The 16,977-nt window shown below is 48.5% G+C and overlaps 2 protein-coding genes across 2 annotated transcripts in view; one reads left to right on the top strand and one right to left on the bottom strand.

Annotated features, from left to right (window-relative positions):
* CDC73 (cell division cycle 73) overlaps nucleotides 1-16,977 on the top strand; it is a 1,222,960-nt gene that overhangs the window by 703,517 nt on the left and 502,466 nt on the right. The window lies entirely within an intron of this gene.
* Nucleotides 16-6,637, bottom strand: B3GALT2 (beta-1,3-galactosyltransferase 2). The gene is made up of 2 exons (XM_069641357.1): nucleotides 6,199-6,637; nucleotides 16-1,697 (listed from the first exon to the last, which is right to left on the bottom strand). Exon 2 carries the CDS (start codon nucleotides 1,579-1,581, stop codon nucleotides 316-318), a length of 1,266 nt encoding a protein of 421 aa, XP_069497458.1. The 5' UTR covers nucleotides 1,582-1,697; nucleotides 6,199-6,637; the 3' UTR covers nucleotides 16-315.

Here is a 16,977-nt window from a genome sequence, read left to right on the forward strand (position 1 = left end):
AAATAAACGTTCCACTTTAAAACTGTTCAATTATATTTTATTGGCTCATAAAATAGCAGTTTTTACCATCAGTGTGCATGCTTACCTTTGCACAGAACACACAAACCTTTGTGTATAATTTGTCATTTCTTGGAAAACCTTTTGGTTGTGTTCGATTAGTACTAGTTACTGTGGTTGCATTTAAAATTAAAAAAATAATTTTTAATCACCATAATGTGTTGGAACATTTCCGAATCGGCAGTTTTTCTGTGCATGCTTTCCAGTGGTTTACAAATTGCACATAGAATACTCTGGGGTGGTTTTAATGCAATCTGCTCAGTGAAGCTTGCGGTGGCGATACCGTCCAGCTTTTTCTTTTGCTGCAGTCACACAGGCATTGAGCTTATTTTGCTGCAAGTGGTTCCAGTATTTGATAAGTTCACTAGGTTGGAACTGATGGGAGGTTATTAGGTGGCTGTATTTACAGCTAGAGTATGACACCCGCCAGTGATTGAAGACAAACTCGTTGGGAGGGGGCACTGGATCAATCCGGAGCTTGGCGAGACAAATTCCGACATATACATCCTCCAAGTGCAGGCGTCGTATGCTTAATGACACTTTGAAGATCTTTTCTGCCAGATTTCCAGAGAAAACGTACCCTGTGCCAGAACAGAAAACAGGGTAGCGTTCGCTTGGGTAAAGGTCTGGTGGCATGTACCATTTGCTCTCCTTGTTCCGATTGGGTGCATACCCTCTCATCAAGTAACCCGTGAAATAGTTGTGCCTGGGGGGCTGGTCTGGCTTCAAGAGCTTGTGTATTAAATATTCCGTGTTGACAAACATATCACTGTCAGTTTTCATCACATATGGAATGTGTGGACAGTGTGATGCAACCCAGTTCATACCCATCAAGGTCTTAATCGTCAGGTTGTAGTAAGTGTCTAGATATTCCTGCTGAATAATGTCATGATGCATCTTACTCTCCTCTGTGATGGCTCTCTGGAGATAGCGGTTTAGTTTAACAGTGACTCCTAGCAAGAAAATGCGTACTATTTGCAAGCCAGGCACTAGGCTTTCATTTCCCCAGGTTTGCCGAATGGCCTGTCTTGCTTCCACCTGTCCTGGTTCTGCTGCGATGAGCAGAATCAAAAAAGGACTCTTTGCTTTACATTTTTCTGGTTCGTTGATGATATACTTGAAATGGTAAGTATTTGGATGCCCAGGACCTTTCTCATTGTAAATTGTCCCATTGGCACTGAGTGTGTTCTCTAATCCAGTTACTCCCTGAGGTGACAATTCTGTGTTATTCGAATTTGCTTCAGTTTGTGATCGAAGCGTTGGAGGAGCCACTTCCTTCAACATGTTCCTGAGAGAGCTGTTGGTCTCGCCCTTTGTGGACCGGAATCCTCGGATGGTATAAGCCACAGGGTTTTCTTTGAATCCACCTCTGCCTGGCAACCAGTCATGATGGTTAAAAAAGAGAAACATGGCAAAAAGAAACACCAGTGACAGAAGCCCAATGAGATGCGTACGAAAGAGAGACCTCTTGGAATTCCAGTTCATCTTGGCCATACAGCAGTGCCTCCTTCTCCACTGAAGCATGTTTGATAACCGGCACCAGATGGCAAGAGCTGCTCCTCTGAAATGCCTGGTGCTTTTTCGTTGTTGTAAGGGCTATTCTTTGGTCGTCATCTTCCTCCTTGAAGTTAGATTGCTTCCTGCAAAAAGACAAATGGGAATGAGTGAAGCACAGGATAATTTAAGTACGGTTTTTGAGCATGTGGCAGACTGTAGACAAAGCCAAGTGACAAAACACATTTGTAGGCAAATTACTGAATCTTCTTTTGTAACCACGTGCATTTTTTATCTAAAACTGAACCAATATAGCTAAAGACGACATACCACGCAATGCTGCAATTTACTTTTGCGTGGGTGAGGGGTGCTTCGAGTTTTGTGTCTTTGTAATCGACATGAGTTCCTAGTGGTGTTCAGTTAAGTCGGCCACCTGCTTAGCAAATGTCAACCAATTGCAGAAGTATGAAGGCAATGGTACCGGTCCAGATGATCCATTGAAGGGCCACTGACCGGATTTCAAACTGGTTTGAAATTTGGGTTAGGGGTGTTTTTATATGCGGCTTTCATGTGTAGCTCCTGGGGCAGGCACTCTGGTGCATGCTTCCGGGCACTGTTCCGAGTGCCGTGCTACTGTGTTAAAGGCCAATGATGGACCTGTCGACTTTCACTGTCGGGGTTCAGTGCGCTCGCTGCAGAGACGCTGATAAATGTTTCGGTACACCTTTCATTCGCCTTTGACCCCATGCTTCAGAGTTCGAGGCACTGGGAGACTAAACTGTCCTGGCATGATGAATTCGGGTTTCGTGTCAATACCGTATTTTTCTTCTGTCTGGGACTCCCAGCAAAGAAGGAAACGAGAGCGCTTCCACTGCATTTTCTAGTGTTGCAGTAAGCCGTGTGAATCCACGCATGGTTGCCGGGAAGGGGCACACTTGCTGAAGTCTGTTCCTGTGACACTATGGGAAGGCGCTAAATCCTCGCTCCCTTTTTAGCTACTCTTATCGACGGCTGCTATTTTACGCTGAATCAGTCTGTCCTTTTTTTACGATGATGTATGTTGAGAGCTGAGCACAGCTTCTGATAAATGAGCCGTGCATTGCCCTTTGCAGACGCGTCTTGGATTTTTAATGTTCTATAGTTCCTTAAGGTTGTTAGTCCATCGATGGAAATAGCCTGCATGTATAGTTTTGTTGGTTTATAAAGGCCGCCTTTGTTTAAGTTGGAAAATAAACGTGCAATATCGCTTGACCGTAATTTAACTGTGTGGATAATGGATGTTTCATTGGCAACCGGTGATCTAAACATTTTCATGGGAGTTCAAATGGGACATGTAGAAATGTGCATTCATGAGTAGTACGATTGGCATCTGATAAAACGCCTCATTGTTTTGGGTACTCCTGATGCAGGGAAAGGCAGCGCCAGTGCAGCAAATGGAAGGCTGTGATGTGTTGCAGATTCACAACTGTTTCCACCCGCAGGAGGAGATCCGCCATTAATTGCAACATTTCCGGGTGTAGCCCGCAGGCTCTACATGCTGATAATTTGTACTTCATTGAGCCTCACGATATTTTTTACGCCCACACACAAATGACTGACAATGTTACTTTGTGATAAATTACCTTGATCATGTATTGTCAGTTTTATTTCCACAAAATTGTAATGTAATCCGCGCCATCGAGTAATTTGTAATGAGTGACGAATGCCATCGCAAGCACGAGCAAGAAGGTCCAATTAACGTCTCTCTGCAGTGTGTTTTCATTTCGGAAAGTTGGTTATTCTAAAAGGGGGCAAGCCATTATGCAAAATGTGAACAGGGACTTCAATATGTTATGGTTGCCGGATGAAATGTGAGGTTTTGCCTGTCTAGAAACAATCGTATCTGTTTTTATGATCAATCGTTGGGTGTTAGATGGCTTGAGGATTGTCTGCTGCAGCCGAGCCCCACTGCTTGCCCTAAACCTGGAATGCCCTCAAAGCCAACTACTGATACAACAGCAGCCCAGGCTCCCGGTGGAGCAATTATGGCCATCTGTGTTGTTCGCGGTTGCCCTCCGCATGATGTTTTTTCAGCTGAGCCTGGAACTGCACTTGCTGCAATCCCAACATGAGTTCGGGAGAAGATGAGCTGCAGTTAGCTTAAGATCTGCCTGAATGTATTGGGAGTTTGACCATGCATCTTCAGGGTGCCTTTGTTTGAACGAGTATGTTGCTTTCCATGTGTATCAAGGTTTGAACGTTTGCTTCTGTTAATGTGGTAATGTTAAAGGACATTTACACCACACAATATTGCCACCAGAGTGGTTTTGGCCAGGCCTTTAGCATGCAGTTCTTGTGAAAAAAGGAAATCCTACACTATGGATAGTTTGATTAAGAACTTAAATGCTCTGCTTTCACTATTAGTTACTAGTAATATGGAAGACAGCTGTTCTGTTTGCCATTAATGCATGCTGTCTTTCTTCTGATTTGTGTTTCTATTATTGCTTATTCTTTCCACAATTATGATCCTGCTTAGCAGCTTAATATATTCAACGTCTAAATGAGAAGCACATGTATTGTAGGCCATGATTTTGAGATCTCCCAAAGAGGAGGCCAAGGTATAATGCACGATTTGACATCCTCACACAAACTACTGCAAGCTATAAAGAATCGGGCAGAGTATTAACACCACACACTAGTTTTCTAGAGTGCAGGCTGAAGAAACTGATAGTCAAACCAAGGGACTATGCAAGAAAAACGAACCATGCTCATGGCCATCTGCATCCTACCAAAGATATCAAACCGTTTCCAATTGCATTGGTATTAATATCCTTCGAACCCATGTCACTGCATGCTTGTAATTGCTTGTTCTATTACTATTGGTTAGCTAGAAACCAGTTCTTTATGGCTTTGTGTGAACACTTTTCGAATATATTTTACTGGGCATACTCTATTGAGCGTACTGTCACACTCAACCATGTGATTGCATGTCTAGCTGTACACCTGGAATTGCGAGTTAAATTACAGAGCAAGGTGTGGAATGTAAAGGCTACCCTAGCAAGGTTATTTACATGAACCTGTGCATGTAATAAAGAATAAACACATTCATATATTTCCAGAGCAAATTGCAGGCTTATTTTTCCTGAATGCACAAGCGAAGAGTATCCAACAGCAAAGCATGCATTTGAGTTCCTGGATACTGGCGAGGTGTAGAAAATCGGGCTACTCTGAGAACGTAAATCGGTGAATTGATGAAACTGAAAAGCACGGTTTAATATGCCACTCAAACAGGTCTAGCAATGACCTTTCTGCAAAGCTCACTAATTGGCAGGTGACCTTTACCCACAATCGCTTTAGTTTGATCTCACAGTGCCTCTGCCTGGGGCAGAGGGAGCACATTTTCGGTCCAATGATTAATTCAGGCACGCTGGCTGTGTGCAGATAAACCTGAACTGTCTCACTGAAGATGAGACTGGGGCCATCATTCCCTTCTCCAAAGGTATCTTTTACAAAAAAACAAGAGGATCCTTTAAAACTAAGCATTGCCATCAGATGTGAGAGACACTGCCTTCCAGATGTGGGTCCCAGAATGTGCCTACTTGTTCCTAATGTGGTTGGCAGTTTTTGTGGATCTCTGCAATTAAAAACATTCCATCTCGAATGTGTTGAATATTGTTGCAAGTCTTAGTTCTGACGCATAAATAAACGGTGGTGAATGTGTTCCTAGTAATTGTGTTAACAGCCCCTAGCATTACACACATTCCATCTTCCCCTAATGGTGGCTGTTATTTACTCAATGTAATTAATGGGCTGTGGGACCACCAGAATAGCCCCTAAAGAGACCAGGGTGATTTCTAGCTATTGCCATTTCTTCGGTTGGAGTGGATTCTCTGCTTGGTACAGCCATTTTCTCAGTGCTTTGGTTTATCAGATACGGATTAAAGCTGACCTACTTTTAGCTCCGATTCTACTGGTCCGTTTTGTAGTAGCTTTTTAATAATGTTGCATAGTTTAAGCAGCATTGGTGGCAGATGTCCTGCAGACCATTAATCTAAGTACACGGTGCAGGCAGTGGGCTCTTATTCTAGGCTGTGGTGGTTGTAGCATGTGTGCGTTTGAGACACCCTCACTTCTGGTAGAACAATCCGTGGTGATGTTGCTAAAGATTGGGATGGCATGATGGTACCTGGGTAGGGAGGCGGGGGGAATTTCAGGAGTGGGGGAGCGTGCTGAGAAAAGCTGGTACAGGTGCGTGGTTGCTGACATAGGAGTGTAGGCAGAGGACTACCCGGGAGGAGGGGAGTGATGCTTGCAGAAATAAGGTTGGAAGGGTGAACTACTTTGAAGATTCGTGTCGGGGGTACAGGGTGCTCCTGCCAGTAAATGTGAGGGGATTGCACCCGGCCGCAAATCCAGACAGGTGACTGCTGCCCTTCTAAGTGGGAGAGAGCAATGCCAGAACCTGATGTGGCAAGAGGTGTGTATATATATATATATATATATATATATCAACACAGGGTAGATGGGTCGCTATGTGGGGGACCAGGGCAAAGGACCCGGTCATGCTGTGGATTCGTTTATTTGCAAAAGAATGCGCTTGCCCCGATTTGCTATAGCTCTATTGGTGTCTCCGAGCTTGTGCGAGCTCTGCGCCGCCGAGCTTCATACCTGGCCTGGTTATGGCGTTCCCGTGGGCGAGGTGTCTGCTCTCGGTCTGTCCGTGCCCTGGGCCGCCATGTCCCCTTGGCCCCACTGCACACATGCTGCGGCCGGCGTTGTCCAGGGCCGGTGCGGTGGTGTGCTGGGCGCTGGCCCGGGCCACTGGCGCTCTGGGCAGGGCTTAGCGCGCATCCTCAAGGATTAAAGCGGCGCGGCGCCCAGTACATTTTATCCAGGGTGTTGTCCCCTCAACCAGACGCTCGGTGCATCTTCTCCAGCCGTGTTCGCGGTCTGCTGTCCAGCGGGGATCAGCGCTGCCTCACTGTATTTCCCGGTGCACATTCCCCGCTCCCTCGGGCTCTTCTCTGCCCCATGCCCGGCTGCAGGCAAAGTGCGCCCTGCACAGGCTGCTTCTCCTGGACCAGTTTTGGACGTCAGAGCTCGATGTAGTCACATGTTCACCCGCCCCCCGAACCGAGGACGGGGTGGCGCCTGCCCATCTGTGAGGGGGCGGGAGACCTGCCTGACAACTGGAGGGATGTGGGCTTCCACCGGCCGCCTATGTTTGTACTGTACAATCCATCCGTTAAGAGAGGTAACCTCACGCCGTGGAGCTGCCTTTAGATTTGAACTGCCGCGTATGGTCTCCAAGCCTTTGTGCTACAATGTTCAGTGATCTACTGTACACACCAGCTGTGGAATTAGACCCGGCTGTTGGGGACAGGTAACATATAGCCGCATCAAACCGAAGCCCGAGTCCCACGCACGCCTTACTCGTGTAACCGTTGCACTCCACGGCACCCTCACCTCACACTGGTTCGTTGTCTGCGCCGCAGATTTCTTAGCAATGGTAGCCTGGCGGCGGGCTTACACCGCCTTCACGACAACCGCCTCCCTGCCAGATACCGTAGTCCAGTTGTTCAATAATATTTAATTTTTTTATCCTCCTCCGTCCATGTTCCCTACGGTACACCGTGCCCTTTTGTGCACTTAAAAACAGGGAATGGGGGGGGAATTTGTAGCACATTTCCGAAGCCTGTAGTTTGAAATGGGTTCAGTTCCTCGTAGTATTACTGTTCCTGCATATCTCCCAAGAGCATGTGGATAATTTTCTGGAACGGCCACCAGTGTCAGTGTTGCCCGGTTTTTGTCTGGACATTTTTTTTCTTCCTATTTGCCGAGTGTTAGAAGGATATGCCTGGTTGTGCGCATTAGTTATTTGAAGGGAAGGCCAGAGATGTACATGCACATAGAGGGCATACGTCGCAGTCTCTAAAGAAAAGTACATTCTGCACAAATCAGTAAAATGTTTTAATCACAATAGCATATTGGGCTTCAGAATGCAGTCTGTATAGCTCATTTTCTTAGGGCTTAGAATAAAGTTTCAATGTTATTTTTTTTTTGGTTCTGCAAACTGCATTTTGTCAATTTAGGAAACTGCACGATAACATATCGGATAGCCTTTCTGAAAAAGGTCAACTTTTTATTTTCCCATTACGTTACTGCCACATTTGCTTCCCTTTTTGCAGCGTTTCAAACTCCTGTTAATTTCCACTTAAAAGTAACGCCCATGATCCAACATCAAATCTCACAATATAAATGTCGTACAGAAATGTTTTTCAAAACGCCCCATTGTTCAGCATTCAAAGTATGACCGCACATTTCAGAGATCTGACCCATCTTTCGTGGAAGACACGTGTATAACATTCCGTGGGGTCCCACGTTGGTAGTCTTTGCTGCTGCTTTCAGATGATGTATGATCGCAGTACTGTCTACGGGTAGTGTACGAAAGAGCGGATGCACATAGTTCACTCTCCTAGGTGATCATGTAATGCTGCTTAAACTATGCCACTGTATATCTGCTTGCTTTTATGTCCCGTCCCCTTTCCTCCATACTTATGGTAGTACATCATAAAAGTACATTTCCCTTTTTTATAAATTTCAGGATGGGTGTGGCTAGCCCCACTGACTCTGCCTACCGGCAAAACCCATCAGTCATTTTTTTTCCTACACAGACTGGACGCTTACACAGCATGCACAATTTTTCACCACGCAACTTTTTCCCTTGTCGATTTTTTTTTTTCAATTGATTCTTTTATGGTTTGGCAACACCAGTCGAGTTTTTATTACTAGTGTTGCCTTTTTTTTACTTGCACGTCTTACCCTTACATTCCGTCCCCTTTACTCAATACTGCATGGGCGTCCCTTTACGCCATACTGCTCATGAAGTCCCCTCGGATGGGAGTTATCAATGATATGCTCCCTCCAATCCTTCTGGCAACACAGGCTCTTCCGCTGGTGCCGCCGGCCCCCCAGACAATTCCGTACCAGCCTCCTTTACAGCCTCCGGTCCCCATACCCCAGCCTGCGGCTCCCGTTACTCCCCCCACCTATGCTGGATCCTCCTGACCCACAGGATATGGATGAGGACGACCCTGACACGCCCTCGTCAGCCAAGGCCTGCCAAAAACGTCTTGCAGGGCTGGCGGAGTATCTGGGCCTACCTCAACCCGAGGTCGAGCAACCACAGAGTGGGTGCTTGCTGAGGTCCTCCCAAGATGCCTCTCTGCCAAAAAGGGAATTCCACTGCAGACCGATGTAGTCTCCCTTGCCAAAAAGGGTTGGCTCAAGCCCCACTGTGTTCAGCCAGTCAAAGGACGCCTGGAAGCGAAGTACAGGCAGATGGAGGGGGATACACTTGCTATCGGGCCCATCCTCTGCCTCCTCCTCGGCGACGCTGCTAAGCAAGGAGGAGAAGATCTTGGAGGCGTTCGGGAAGGTGTATTCCAACGCGTCCTTGCATCTTCGGCAGGCCAATGCCATGCTGGCTGCAGCTAACCAAAGTTTATGGCGGACTTCCTCCCAGAACTCGCTATGCACAGCCAATCATGTTTCAAGGCGGGACTGGTTGAGGCCAAGCTGCTGGCGCAGGACCTCATGGAATCCACCGTGGCCCATAATGAAACGTCTGGACGTGCCATCTGTATCGGCACGGACATGAGAAGGACAGCCTGGCTCTGTGCAACAAAATTCAACCCGGAAGTCCACGGACGCATGTTAGACCTGCCTTTCGAATGGGGGGGGGTGGGCGGGGACCTCTTCCACTCGACCACGGACGAGGAGCTGGACAAAAAGAAAAAGCTCACAAAACGGTCAAGTCATTATCAATCTTGACAAAGACCAAAGGGGGGGTGTAAGGGTTTTTCCCAGTCCCCCTCCTCAGCGACAGCCTCCAGCGGAAAGCAGGCAGACGTGTCCTTTCGGGTCCTTCAGGCTTGCTCTCCATGCACATTTCTGACGCCAGAATTTTGCGGAACCCTGGATCCTCTCCGTAGTATCCACAGGGTACCGTTTACCAATCCCAGCCTCTCCTCCTTCCTCCCCTCCACTCCCTCAAGTTGGGGCAGCAACTCTTCTGGCAGAGATCCGGTCGCTCATAGAGAGCCAGGCTGTGGAGGAAGTCCCAGCGAGGCTTGGACTTTTCCACCCTTAACCTCTCCTTACATCTACAAAAAATCAAGATGGTTACGCCAGCTTTTATAGTGGAGACATTGTGCAGGGGATACTGGATTTGCTCCCTGGATCTGAAGGATGCGTACCTACACGTCCCGATTTGGGAGCCCCATCGTTCTGTCCTACGGTTCAGGATCATGGGCTACCATTTCCAATACAAGGTCCTTCCTTTTGGCCTCAACTCGGCCCCCAGGCTCTTTATCAGACTAATGAATACTGTGGCTGCCCTCCTCAGAGCGCAGGGCCTACACATCTACCCATACCTCGACGACTGGCTCGTCAGGACTACATCTCCAGAAGCGGTTCACCACTCTTCCCATGCCCTTAAGAGAACACTGCACAATCTGGGCTTTTCGCTCAATCTCAAGAAGTCACAGCTGCAGCCCACGCAGACTTTGACCTTCTTGGGCCTCATCTGGGACACGTACTCCGAGAAGGTGTATCCGTCAGACAAGATCTCGGCCATCAAGAGGGCCACCGTCCATTTACCAGAGAGGTAACCTCGGCATGGTGGTACCAGCATCTCCTAGGTCTTTTGGCGGTGGTCCTACTAGCCGTCCCACACACGAGACTGAGGAGGATTCAGCTGCACTTCGCAGCCTCATGGAACCAGGAGCGGGGCTCTCAATCCGAGATGATCAACGTTCCTCTATCTGTCCACCAGGACCTCGCATGGTGGTCCATGGATTGCAACCTACTGATGGGCAAGCCCTTCCGGCCTCCCACCCCGCAGTTCACCATCACCACAGACTCCTCGCTCGGGGGCTGGGGAGCCACCCTGGACGATCTCTCGGTCCACAGCACCTGGCCTCGACAGGAGCAGGAGTACCACATCAATTGGTTGGAGCTGACCGCCATCTGGCTAGCACTCTGGGGCAAGGTCGTCCTCATCCAGACCGACAACTTTACCAGCATGTGCTATGTCAACAAGCAGGGAGTCACCAGATCCCCCTCCTCTGTGCAGACTGGCAATCGGCATGTGGCAGTGGGCCCTGGAAAATGACATCTACTTCACGGGGATCCAACCTGGAGGCGGACAGGCTCAGCAGGTTGGGAGCGAACAGTTATGGGTGGCAGCTAAAAGACCTCATTAGTCAGGAGATCCTCAACAGGGGCGGGTCTTCCCCAGGTGGATCTCTTTGCCACCTGGCACAACAAGAAGTGCCCTCAGTTCGCCTCCTGGCAGGGACAGGGCGCCGGCTCCCTGGGCGATGTATTTTGGATTCAGTGGGACGGCATGACCGATCTTCCCAGGCCCCCCCAGCACTTTCAAATGAAATGGAGGCAGCTGAATGTGCAGTAGGGTCTAGGGAAGATTACAGGGGAGAGGGGGTTGTCGCTAGAGGCCATAGTGTAGGAAGGCGGGTGCACGTTTTTTGCCCTGGTATAGATGAGGAATCAAACACTATCTTGGAATCCTGGCCTAGTTTTGCGCTGAAGCCAGGGCCACAGACACGAGTCTCGCACACAGAAATGAAGTGTATGCAGGTGATAATAGATTGTAGCCTGGGCACCGGTGAGGAAGGCCAGAGCTGCATAACCATGCCAAGTGCAGGGCATTGGTGGAAAGGGTGATTGACACTTTGGGTTTGAAATCTACAGCAGTGCCAGGGTATGACCTGACAGATATATTGGATGAACGTCCAGTTACAGAATGCAACATGCCTCTGAATCTGGTAATTGCCGATACTGTGAACTCTGTGGCAGCATCCCTGATCCATTCCCCCAGTCGGCTCCACCATGACTGGGAAGTATAGGCCGGCATGAGGGGACCCTTCTTTCCATTCCTCTCACCCTTCCCCGGAAGGGCCGATCATTTAAACTGCTACAGTCTCATCCAGAGATCAGCTTCTTCCAATCTACTGCCCGACAGACTCTAAATTGATGCCATGGCCAAAAAGGTTTTTACATCCGGCAGCATGGCTCTCAAGGCCACAGTTGTGGCTAGGGGTTTTGCCAGATACTCCTTTGGTCTCTGGACAGCAGTGGAGAATGCTATGGAGTACATATCGAGGGGCGTGATGCGCAAGGGTTCTCTTCCAGCTGGTGGAGGATTGCAAAGAGGTAGCCCGGCAGTCGCTGCGAACAGGCCTGGACGTGGCCGACTGCATGGGCCGTTCAATGGCATCGGCTATAACGCTGAGGAGGCAGGCCTAGTTGAAGGGATTTTCGCCTAATGTCCATAAGTTACCGGACATGCCCTCTGAGGCCGAATTCCTGTTTGGCCAGAAAGCCAATGAATCCTTGGAAAAATGTAAGGAATCAGAAATCGCTGCAAGATCATTAGGCCTGAGTGTGCAGCCGGCCAAACCTGCCTTCAGTCTCACCTCCAGGACCAGGGGCTACAGGCCTCATGACAGAAAAGCACAGCGCCCACCGGCCAGGCAAGGACAGAAGCGTTTCTCGTGCCCCAAAAGGGGCAAGGGAACTTCTAAGGGCCAACAAGCAGCGACCGAAGCGTGGGCGACTCCGCCTCCTAAGACGCTTGTATTTCCCCTCCCACAACTTACCGGTTGGTGGACAGTTGCTAGAGCATTTGCCCCAGTGGCAAGAGATCAGCTCCGGTGCCTGGGCCCTACAGCCCGTTCGGTGGGGTTACTGTCTGCCCTTCTCGTGAAAACCACAGGACGCACCCTCATCTCCTCCAATACAACCAGGACAGGAGCTCCAGGAAGAACCGAGAGCCCTGTTGAAGAGTGCCAGGGAAGAGGTACCACCCGAACAGAGGATTGGGTTGGTATTCCAGGTACTTCCTGGTGCCCAAGAAGGGAGGAGCTCCTGAGGAAAGACAAGTTCAGGATGGTGATGAGACATTATCCATGCTCTGGAACTTGAGGACTAGCTGCTGTCAATATATCTGCAGGATGCTTATTTTCATGTGCCAATTCATCGAAAGCACAGGAAGTTCCTGAGTTTTCTCATAGGGGACAAGCACTAGCAGTTCAAGGTGCTTCCCTTTGGGCTGACCTTCGCTCCAAGGGTCTTCATCAAGCTCATGGCGGTAGCCGATGTTCACCTCAGGAGATCTGGGGTTCACGTATTCCTGTACCTGGATGACTGGTTGATCCGAGGAAAGTCGGCGGGGCAGGTTTTGTCTCATTTAGAGGACACCTGCCTGCTACTGCACAGGCTGGGTTTCTCTCTGAACTTGAATTCCCATGTGACACCAGTCCAAAGCCTGCAGTTCATCGGAATAGTCCTAGATACCCGTGTAGGGAAGGCATACCCTCCTGAGGAGAGTCAACAGCTTGGCACAGATGGTCGACTTGTTCCAGAACTCCGCCACATTACCAGCAGCATTCTTCCTCTGCCTCTTGGGTATCATGGCCTCCTGTATTTTTCTAGTGCATGAGGCCAGGCTGTGCATGAGATCCCTACAGTGGCTCCTAAGGGATCAATGGTAACAGTATTTTGGGGCCTTTTCGGATCCCCTCAAGGTGTCCAGCCAAGTGGTCAACTACCTCGACTGGCAGGCAGACCCCAGCAATCTCATGGCAGGGGAACCCTTCTGGCCTCACGCCTGAGTAGTCGCGGATGCGTCTTGGAAGGGTTTGGGCGCTCACTGCGAGGACTTGCAGGTGAATAGCCATTGGCCAGTAACAGAATCCAGGTGGCACATCAACAGGCTGGAGTTTTGAGCCATCATGTTAGCCCTGATGGCGTTGGCTCGGTCTCTGGAGGGGAAGCATGTACTGATTCTGACAGACAACACGTGGACTCCCACCCCCTCTGCAAAGAGGTGGCTGTGGTTCTGGTAATTAAACTGGATCTCCGCCTCAGCAGTTCATCTGGCGGGGCCAGAGAACAGTTTGGGAGATGATCTGAGCAGGCAGAGCACAATCTCACATGAGTCGGTAGTGTGCCAGGAAGTCCTAGAGGAGGACTTCTATCGCTGGTGTACCCCAATGGTGGACCTATTTGCCAGAGAGTCCCAACAGGAGGTGCAGACAGATTTGCTAGAGGGAATTCCCAGTGAAGGGTGCGCTAGGGGATGTGTTTCTTGTGGATTGGAACTTTCCTCTGCATTACACTTTCCCTCCGATTCCCATCATCACTTGAGTTATTGGAAGGCTCAAGATGTTTCGAGCAGCCATGATCCTGATCACACTGGACTGGGCGAGGAGGATATGGTACTCTGATCTCCTGGATCTAACCATCTGCCCACCTCTTGAGTTGCTTCGGTGGCCAGATCGCCTAACCCAGTCGGAGGGCTGGGGTGCTTCAACGGGGCCCAGAGTCCCTCAACATACATGCGTGGCTCTTGAGAGGATGAGATATGACTGGGACCTCGCTGAAGAGGTCCTCTCGGTGTTGCTGGCTGCATTCAGAACATCTTCAAGATCTTTTTACATGTACAGGTGGAGAAGATTTGAGGCGTGGTGCAGGGAGCGCAAGATTGACCCAATCTCTTGCCCCACCACTACAGTGATGGAGTTCCTTCTGTCACTGGCCTCAGCAAGCCTTGCGGTCACCATAGACGAAGGATATTTGGCGGCCTTGTCTGTGTTCAAGAGGTCCCCAGATCAAGTTTCCTATTTTACGATCGTAGTAATGGCAAAATTCCTGAAGGGCCTTGGAAATATGTTTCCACCAACTTCCTTTTTTGTCCCAAATTGGGATCTTAATCTGGCTTTGACACTTTTTATGGCGGCTCCTTTCAAGCCCACGCGACTACTTTCTTTAAAGGTAGCTTTTTTAGTCTCAGTAACCTCCGCTAGGCGGGTTAGTGAAATGCAAGCCTTATGTTGCAAACCGCCTTTCCTGCGTTTTGTTTCCAGGGAAAGTCTCTCATAGAGGAAGAACTACATTTCTCCCAAACCTAGTGTCCAAATGTCATCTGTCACGGTCCATAGACCTCCCAGTCTTCTGTTGTCCACCGCACCTTTCTATGGAATAGGAGCGTTTCCATTGGCAGGATCCCAAGAGGGCCCTAAACTTCTATGTTGCAAGGACGTCTGAATTCAGGAAAACTGACCAGCTCTTGTAGCTTTCTCTTTGGGTCATAAAGGTTTGGCAATAACAAAACTAACATTTTCCCGTTGGATCAATGGATAAATGCCATATCCTATCGTATTTTATTCTGCATATTCTAGTGCTACCGATCAAAGGAAGGGAGCTGCAGTCGGGCATCTGGACGCACTCGACTAGAGGGGTCCCCGTTAGGGATGTTTGTTGCGCAGCAACATGGTCTTCTCTTCATACCGTTTCTAAACACCGTAGTTTAGAGGTTGCCTGCGTAGCTGATGTATGCTTTGGCGGGAGGTGCTCCAAAATCTGTTGGTATAACTTTCTGCCCACCTACTTTGCCCTATTGCGTTGGGAGTCTATCAAATGAGTAATCCGCGGGAGAAAAACAATCCATTGAAGTAGATATTATTTACCATATTCTTTCTATGGATTCTTCTCATGCAGATTCCTCATCTCCCCTCCTGTCCGTCCCGGCTCAGAAAGTTGACGGTTGGTGCACATCTTTTCTTGGGTTGAGACTTGATGATAGTCCTTGGATGACCATTTTCTGTCTTTCATGCCGCTTGTTTGCACCATATTGTGGTGTCTTCACAAGGTTTTTCCTTCAGTTGGAAGCTTATCTTTGTTTTTAACTTCTTATGGGCTTATTAGCCCGTTATTATGTCTGTGTTCCTTTGCAGCGTGGCGAGCTCAGAGGGGGTGGGGGGGGGGAGAAACTGAGGTGTTGGGGCATCGTGACAGAGTATATATACAACGCCTGATGTCCGGAACAGAAGATCGAGCGCTGAGCAAGGTGGATCGACGATAGACTGCCGAGTCGAAGTCCACTATGCCCTGTCAAAAAATAATCCGAAGCAGCAAAGATGGATGTGATATCTATCAGATGAGGAATCATCGGGAGAAGAATCCATAGGAAGAACCTTACGGCAAGTAATTTCTCCTTCTGTAACCTTTCTCTTCAGCAGACCGCAATGATAGTAAGTTGGCTACCAGGACCAGAGCTTTGTTAATGGGGATGGCCTCCCTTTGAAGACACCAGTTAGACGATCTGGCTGAGGCAGTGCTGGAAATGTAGAAAAAAAACTGGAGGAAATCCTGTAAAGTCCTCTCCCGCGCCCAAGCGGAGGCAACTCTCTGCCCCTGACTGCCACTCACGGCAGTTTCCTGACTTGATCCAGTGAAGGATAATAGGTGATAGTTGTCCAACTTTCTAACAAATTTGCTTATGATTATTCACGACCTCTGGGTTTTAAACTATGGCAGGTTTTTCTCATAGAATTCTACAGCCACCCTCTCCAACACAGTCTTCTATGCCCCATTCTTTTTTCTCGGATCACATCATAATATATCTGAAGAAATTTAGGTTGTGCAAGACAAACGTGTTATACAGTATTTTCCTTCCTGCTCTTGTTGCTTCTTCAACAATGTTTCGGGTAGAGAAAGTTTTTCCCACCCATCAAGCACAAAGTGTGAAGTATTCTTCAGCTGTTGAAAAGGATACACTAACTGGGGGACAAGCCAGATGTGGGCCCACTACGCCAGTGGAGAGGGTCTTGTAGGGAGTGAACCTACACTTGCTTATGGGGGAGAGGAAACCTGGGACAGGTGGCATGGAATGAAATACAGGTAATGAAACCTTGAAGTATTCCTATTTGTTGAGTATTAGTCCACCACAGAGATTGCACCCCTGCTGTATTGAGGAATGTTTTATTTAAGAACAAGGTTTCCTTTCCAACTGACGTTTTGTAACAGAATTACAAAATGTGCAATAATAGCAGACGCAGTGCTAGGGTAAGGTGCCTTTACTTATGTGAACATTGTTGTATTGAATGACGTATACTGTGTGGTGAAGAGTTTAGACTAGGAACCTAAACCAGGGGCAGGTTGACATACTACCATTTTTAACATTGAAAGTCGGGGTCCAATATTTACAAATGACATGGAGCAGGCTGCTAGTAGAATGCAGGAAAGGTGTTTTAGGCTCATTGTTTGCATAGGAGAGTGTGTGGGATTTGAGTCAGCACCCTCTATTTCTAGCAGGTGGTTCGAACCTCGTTTTTAAGAAGGACCTTTTGAAGAAATGGCATTGATTGCTGGAGTGAGAGCTTTTCAGTGCATTGAGAAAAGTAGGGAAAGGGAGATAAAGTGGAATGGAGGCACAATGTGTTACGCTCACCTGGCTCCCACAGAGGCGTCGATCAGAACTGGACAGCTGCGGTCTCCACCAATGTGACGCGTAAGGGCCGAGATGACGGACTGGACTGGCCCACCTAGCTTTGGTTGCTTGGCCCGTAGGAATATTCTTCT

The sequence above is a fragment of the Ambystoma mexicanum genome, chromosome 1q (genome assembly GCF_040938575.1).
Source record: "Ambystoma mexicanum isolate Mex_15411 chromosome 1q, UKY_AmexF1_1, whole genome shotgun sequence".
NCBI classification, from domain to species: Eukaryota; Metazoa; Chordata; class Amphibia; order Caudata; family Ambystomatidae; genus Ambystoma; species Ambystoma mexicanum.

What these genes read in the sequence shown, in the direction of transcription:
- B3GALT2 (XM_069641357.1), bottom strand. Translation starts at nt 1,581, where the DNA reads ATGCTTCAGTGGAGAAGGAGGCACTGCTGTATGGCCAAGATGAACTGG.